This window comes from Salvia hispanica, chromosome 6, assembly GCF_029641045.1.
Source record: "Salvia hispanica isolate PSC_SH4W2 chromosome 6, Shi_PSC_v1, whole genome shotgun sequence".
Classification (NCBI taxonomy): Eukaryota; Viridiplantae; Streptophyta; class Magnoliopsida; order Lamiales; family Lamiaceae; genus Salvia; species Salvia hispanica.
The window spans coordinates 12,644,144-12,650,620 of record NC_142697.1 but is presented as its reverse complement, the minus strand read 5'-3'; the positions used below and the strand labels follow the sequence as shown (position 1 = coordinate 12,650,620).

The 6,477-nt window shown below is 35.3% G+C and overlaps 2 protein-coding genes across 2 annotated transcripts; both read right to left on the bottom strand.

The window, feature by feature from the left end:
• Nucleotides 1-1,629: 1,629 nt before the first annotated feature.
• LOC125205428 (putative pectate lyase 21) lies at nt 1,630-3,280 on the bottom strand. The gene is made up of 5 exons (XM_048104351.2): nt 3,015-3,280; nt 2,579-2,930; nt 2,295-2,505; nt 2,129-2,197; nt 1,630-2,056 (listed from the first exon to the last, which is right to left on the bottom strand). Exons 1-5 carry the CDS (start codon nt 3,142-3,144, stop codon nt 1,829-1,831), a joined length of 990 nt encoding a protein of 329 aa, XP_047960308.1. The 5' UTR covers nt 3,145-3,280; the 3' UTR covers nt 1,630-1,828.
• Nucleotides 3,281-4,070: 790 nt separating this feature from the next.
• LOC125205429 (thioredoxin-like protein YLS8) lies at nt 4,071-6,258 on the bottom strand. The gene is made up of 2 exons (XM_048104352.2): nt 6,033-6,258; nt 4,071-4,666 (listed from the first exon to the last, which is right to left on the bottom strand). Exons 1-2 carry the CDS (start codon nt 6,150-6,152, stop codon nt 4,358-4,360), a joined length of 429 nt encoding a protein of 142 aa, XP_047960309.1. The 5' UTR covers nt 6,153-6,258; the 3' UTR covers nt 4,071-4,357.
• Nucleotides 6,259-6,477: the final 219 nt, after the last annotated feature.

The following is a 6,477-nucleotide window of genomic DNA, read 5'->3' as shown; positions in this document are numbered from 1 at the left end:
TATTTAATTTTTCAAATGATTTTATTTATTTACTTTTGTATTTATTATTTCTCAATCTTTTGTTTGTATATCCTATTCTGTTTGTATTTTTTTCCTCACATTTTTTCGTTATAGTGGATTGATAGATTGATAGATGTAGAAGTAGAAGTATGTTTTTGAAATGTTAATAATCAGAGCTCAAATATTTAGATAGTTTCTATTCTTGAATTACAATAATGTTTTACATTTTTCTATATATGAGTTACTTTAATTTATTTCGTTTTAAATATATATATATTTTTTTCTGAATATCATTTGGCCCGTGACACTAGTTACAGTAAAGTGATAGAGTAGTTAATAGAATAATAACTGTATAGCCATAAAAAGTGCAAATATCAATTTCAGCTAAAATGAGAAAAAAAAAGAGAAATTATATGTAAAAAATAAGTTAAAGATGGAATTAAAAATGAAATACAAAATCTTATCCGGAATTCAATCATAAATCACGTTAATAGCAGAAAAGATGAAGTAAAACTTGTGATTACGGATGACAGTGCAGCCCGTGACCCGTGGGCAGGTACGAATAGTCTGTTAAATACAGAGGATTAGGATTAGATATTTCTTTTAGCCCGATAAAATCATAACTCAATTGGCCCGTAACTTGAATAGGTCTAACCTGAAAACCCGATAATATTTCTATTATTCTGTTTGTTTGATTCTTAATTAATACTGATTATTTTTATAATATAAATAATTAAAAAAAATAACCTTCAATTTTATATTGAAATTATATATTTATATGTTAAGTTTTTCAATATAAGTAATAAATAAATAAATTAGTAACTTCAAATTAACCAAAAAAATATTAAAATTTTGCTTTAAAATTTCTTGAAATTTGTTTATATTTTATTTTATTTATATAAAGCATTAAATTAAATATTTGATCATGTTTGAGTAGGGGTGTACTTAAAAAATAACTCGAATTAGAATCACAACATCCTTCCAACCATATGCTGCCACGTGACACTTATAAGCAACAAATTAACGTTATTAAGCAACAAAATTAGTGGATGACATTGATGGATTTTAGTACATTGCATAAAAGATTTATGTTGCATTAAATGCAATTTATTTTGCACGGTAGACTAAAATGCAAAATAAACTGCATTTAATGCAACATAAATAGTTTTTTATGCAGTTTGTGGAAATCCGTCAATGTCATTCATTAATTTTGTTGCTTAATAACGTTGTTTTGATGCTTATAAGTGCCACGTGTGGTTGGAAGAATGTTGTGATTCTAAGAGTGAAAGAACACTAGTGCTCCCATGTTTGAGTATAAGCATATATTTCAAATTTATTATAATTAAATATTTTACATCCTATATATATAACTAATTTTCATCATTATGTATTGATTATCATATGTTAATTTTATCGGCAATAATCCGATCAGCCCGGTGGGTTAGCCCGAGACCCAAATCTTTAGAGTTATAGTTGAACTTTTACAATCCGATTAGCCCAGATCCGATTGACCCGTAACCCAAGTAGATTTAGCCCAAAATCCACTGGACTGACCCGATTGACATCCGTACTTGTGATGACTTGTAATATATTTATAATTAATTATTAATATATATAAAGAGCCGGGTATTTGGGTACCCAATCATTGGCTACTTAAGACAATAAGGAGGTTGAAATCAAAGTTTGAATTACAAGATTTGATTTTTGACCAATGAACAACGCAAAGGTCTCGTGTGGCACTAGCATACCAAGGTTCGTATTCTTTTATATAAGGCCGTCCCAAAAGAAAACAACATTTATTAATAGTAAAAGGCCGAGAAGATGAGCATCATAATGAGTGAGAAGGAAGGGAGATATGTTGGAATCCGGTGCAGTGTTGGAGATAGTGTTTGAGTTCATCCGTTGGCGGTGCCACAGTCCATTTGTCGTAGTATTCGCGAGGATCAAATACACATGAGTCGCCAGCGCCGCCTTCCAAGCCCGCCTTTGTTTCGCCAACAAACAAGTCCCCTTGAGACCTGATGCCCCCACTGCATTCCTCCTCCTTATCACCTGCCTGCAATTTCATAAAAGAATAGGTACTACCGTACTAGTATAGTAAATAGGAGGGAGTAATGTAGTAATATACCTTTTCTTTGTAGTACTTAAAGGCTATCTTCTTCTGCCCTGCTTCATATATGTTGCACTCTGAGTAAATCTACAAGTGTAGTAGTAAAATAAGGAGACGATTATAATTATACACATAAACATTAATAATACTAGTGTGATTTGGATTTGGATAATAGAGTGGAGACCTGAGATTCGACACTGGCACAAACAGCATAAATTGCCCAGTTTCTAGTGTAATTATTGTACAAATGCACTTTCCCAAATCTGACGCGGGGATGTCTCTGCCGAGTACCATCAAAGAAACAATGGTGAATCGTAACCCTAATGCATCTATCCCCCACATGCGAAGCATCAGCTCCAATCAAAACTGTCTTGTTATGATTCGCAAAATGGCACCTGCAAAAACCAAAACCGATATTACAAACAGAGCAGATTGAACAAGAGTTGAGAGATAACTAACGGTAACCACCGTGAGATAGTAATGTCTGTGCTCTGACGGCTAATATCGATGAGGCCGTCGCGGAAATCACTGAGGCTGCAACGATCGATCCATATATGCTTGGAATTAGGCTTGATCTGAATCGCATCAGCGTCGTCTCCAACGCCCCCTTGGATTTGCAGGTTGCAGATTATGACATGCTCACACTCCTTCAGCCTCAAACCCTTGCCGGTCAGCATGATTTCCTGACCGCGCCCGTCGATGCTCTTGTAAGAGGAGACGCTCAGATAAGATCGGAGTTCAATTGTGCCCGACACTTGGAATACGATCCACAGAGCTTCCTTTTTCCGACATCCATACCGTAGTGAACCAGGCCCATCATCTGCAAATGCAAATTCAAAATTCAAAATTCAAAATTCAAAATGCTTCAACTAAATTCACCTAATTTCAATTCAAATTGGTTTACCAGCTAGAGTCGTCACTGAGTAAACGTCGCCGTTTTGGCCCCCCACTGTAAAACGTCCAAAGCCCTCGGCTTGCCCCGCCAGACCACGTAAGCTGGAGTCCACGCTTCCATACGGCGACTCAAACCCCATCTTTTGCTCATCCAAATCAATCAATCAGGTGTTAATGCTATTTAAAGCGGATTTGAGACTAAACGTAAATGAACGACTTGATATTTTTGTAATGTATGGATGTTAATGACTCAGTTCAAACCGACACTTTCTTTATTACATAATCAATTTTCCTTTTTCGGATTTTGGTCATCATCCTTTTGAAAAAGTGAATATATGCAGACAAGTTTGGGTGAAAAAATATGTTGTGATTAAGCTTTTATTATAAAATCTCTAATAATATTTTTTATCAGATATTGCATATTTTGTTAGTTTTTGGACCACTGCCGTCATTTACAAGAGTGGTGCATAAGTTTAATATTCAATTATGTGTTGTCTTAATTTTAAAATTATTTAATGCTACGGCTTTAGTTGTTTGAAAAACATACTACAGCTCGTAGTAATGTACGGGTTGTATGACCCCTACCTATTTTAGTTTTTAAAATAGATGTTATGAATTATGATATCAATTTTATACTATTAATTTATTAATTGATGGATTTTAAATGCTACTACGTTTTTAGTTGTTTGATATTATACAGCTCATAGTAAATGTACGAGCTATTTTAGTGGTTGTTTGAAAAACATACTATTATACAGCTCATAGTTAATGTACGGGCTATATGTAGTGTTTAAAATAGATGTTATGATATCAATTTTATATTATCAATTTATTAATTGATGGAGTTATAATTTATAAATAGGAGTACTTCGTAATTAAAACTCGGATGATATATTGGACCGTGCATTACCTGGGTGGATACTAAGAAATAAAATACACAAAAAAAAAACTCCGTAGGTAAAAACTGAAAAATGAAAAATGAAAAATGAAAAATGAAAAACGAAAATGTAGGACATAAAAGTGAACAAGTGGACCTACCAGTTTCAAGCTCAGTGCACTGCACGTCTTACCAATTGAGATGTATATAGACGATTTGTATGTGATTATAGGACTTACAAGTTACAAACGAAACCCAAGTACTTTAATGTAGCAAATCTTAGATAAATCCCAAATTACGTTCGACCAGCGAACAAGGAGCACCAATAGCAGAAACAATAGTTATGTTATCATGGCTAATCACATCGAATGCAACGCAGCAGAATACACGGACTCTTACAACAACTAGAAGGGTGTGAGTCTGCAAACCTTCATTTGCAAGTCAAACGTACCATAACAGAGGATAGCATGATATTTTCAATAACGATATTTGGTGGAATAATCCTTAGGGGCGATGACCAGACCACGCCCCTTCCTGGCGCCACGGTAGACAGTCTCAACGATGTCAATGAACTCTTGCTTATCCTTCATGGCCCAGTTGATCTTGTTGTTGTTTCCAGTGCCAAGATCAATCATAATGTGCTTGTTCCTGAAGAAGAACATGATGGTGGAGGGGTCATACAGCTCGTACATTGTGTTGAAATCCGGGACCTCTGTGATATCCACCAGGTATATGACAGCAAAATTCTTTAGTGTTTCGGCAACAGAAGCCAGTACCTCATCCATCTGAAGATTAGGGACAACATAAACAAGCCGCCATTATCACATTGCTACCAAGCGGAAAAAAATGATTTACAATTTACAAATCACAAGGTAAGTTATCATGGGAGCAAGAAATTGAATCCAATAACAGATTCTTGATACCTACACAGCAAGACCTAAGAGAAAGGATGAGCCAAATTATAAAGATACAGGACACTGTGAATGAGGGATAAGAAGCTGTTAAACACAGAAATAGCTAATCCAAACCTTCATTCAGCAGTCAACTAAAGCCAATTAGCTCATGTCTCTGTGCATATGTCTGTGTGTGAGACGATGGGACTACGTATAAGATGCTAGGACTAAGTGGGTCATATAAGTTACAGTTATATATTTTGTAAGAGGGGAGAATACTACCTCATAAACAAGACCAGAAAATGGCGATATCCAAATGTTAGGGCAATGGCAAGCATAAAAGGATGGTAGGCCGTCGAGAACTTGGATAAAGAAGGTTTAAGAAGACATTCTAGATCTTTTGGTGATAGTATGTTAGTATGTAGAAGATCAAGTAACTTGGAGCAAATATATCATGTAGCTAATCTCCCAAGTAGGATTAATGATTCATAATGATAATGATTAAAAAGTGATCCACAATTCCATAGTATCTATAACCCTCATACGCAGAATATTATGGAAATTAAGGCTATGTAATACATTCAAGTAATTCAAAAAAACACATACCGTGGATAACAGACCAAGTGCTAATTTAAATTACCTACCCAACTTCACTTGTAGAATAAAGGTCTATGGTTGTCGGTCAGATAATCGCAGATCATACTAGGAAATTTAAACGATAGGCCATCCATCTGGTCAATAGCTACAAAACCTTCATAAATTAGTAATTTATAAATATACTCCACATGGTACCCGTATTGATTATTGAGGGTGTGTTAATACTTAATAATCAAATCCACCACCCCATATTTACAGCAAATCAATTTGTGTAACCAATAACAAACTCTTAGGCTCTGTTCGGTACCACGGAATTGGGGCTATTGAATTGGAATTGGAATTGGAGCCTTCAATTCCAAATCCGATGTTTGGTACCGCAAAATATCTATTGAATTACAAATTACTCATGTTTAGAGAAAATTAAGACGTGCAAACAATGTCAAAACTCGTCAACTGAAAATAGGAATCCTACAATTCGACCAAAGCAATCAACCTGAACGAACCCTAGGTGACACAAATTTGCAGTTAAAACCCTAGAAACATGCTGAAACACACAGTGATCACAAATTAAGCCTGCCAACGGCTCCAATTAACAAGAAAAATCCCTAATAAAACAAAAAAAAGAGTCGCAAAATCAGTAAATTTGGGGGCAAGGGATTACCTGCATGCAGGTCTCGTCCCAATCGTGGCCGAAGCGGATGAGGACGAGGCGCTCCTCCTCCGCCAGGATAGCCTGATCGACGGCCCAGCCGGAGTGAAGGTGAGGCAGCAAATACGACATCTCTCGATTTTCTACCCAAGTCGGTTAGAATGTTAGATTGTAGGCTGAGCTGAAGCTTTGCAATTGCAATTGCAATTGGGGATAGTGTCTGTATGTCTAATTTTAGTAGTAATATTTTAAAAAATGCAAATCTTTTATATTAGGCTATTGGGCTTCGGGCTATTGGGCTTGAATTACTATTCAATAGAGGTTGGGTTTATAGTTAAGGGAGATCTTCTGCGAAAATATAATTAGCTAAGGATATATCACCTCCGCCCATTAAGTTATAATAATAGTGAGTCGTGAGATCAAATACTAACTAAGTTACGGTAATAATTAATATTAA

Excerpts from the sequence above, each read along its gene's own strand:
- LOC125205428 (XM_048104351.2), bottom strand. The coding sequence starts at position 3,144 with ATGGGGTTTGAGTCGCCGTATGGAAGCGTGGACTCCAGCTTACGTGGT. Across the intron at positions 2,931-3,014 it reads CTCAGTGACGACTCTAGCTG|ATGATGGGCCTGGTTCACTA; the intron begins GTAAACCAATTT and ends TTGCATTTGCAG. Across the intron at positions 2,198-2,294 it reads GTGCCAGTGTCGAATCTCAG|ATTTACTCAGAGTGCAACAT; the intron begins GTCTCCACTCTA and ends CTACACTTGTAG.
- LOC125205429 (XM_048104352.2), bottom strand. The coding sequence starts at position 6,152 with ATGTCGTATTTGCTGCCTCACCTTCACTCCGGCTGGGCCGTCGATCAG. Across the intron at positions 4,667-6,032 it reads GGGACGAGACCTGCATGCAG|ATGGATGAGGTACTGGCTTC; the intron begins GTAATCCCTTGC and ends CCTAATCTTCAG.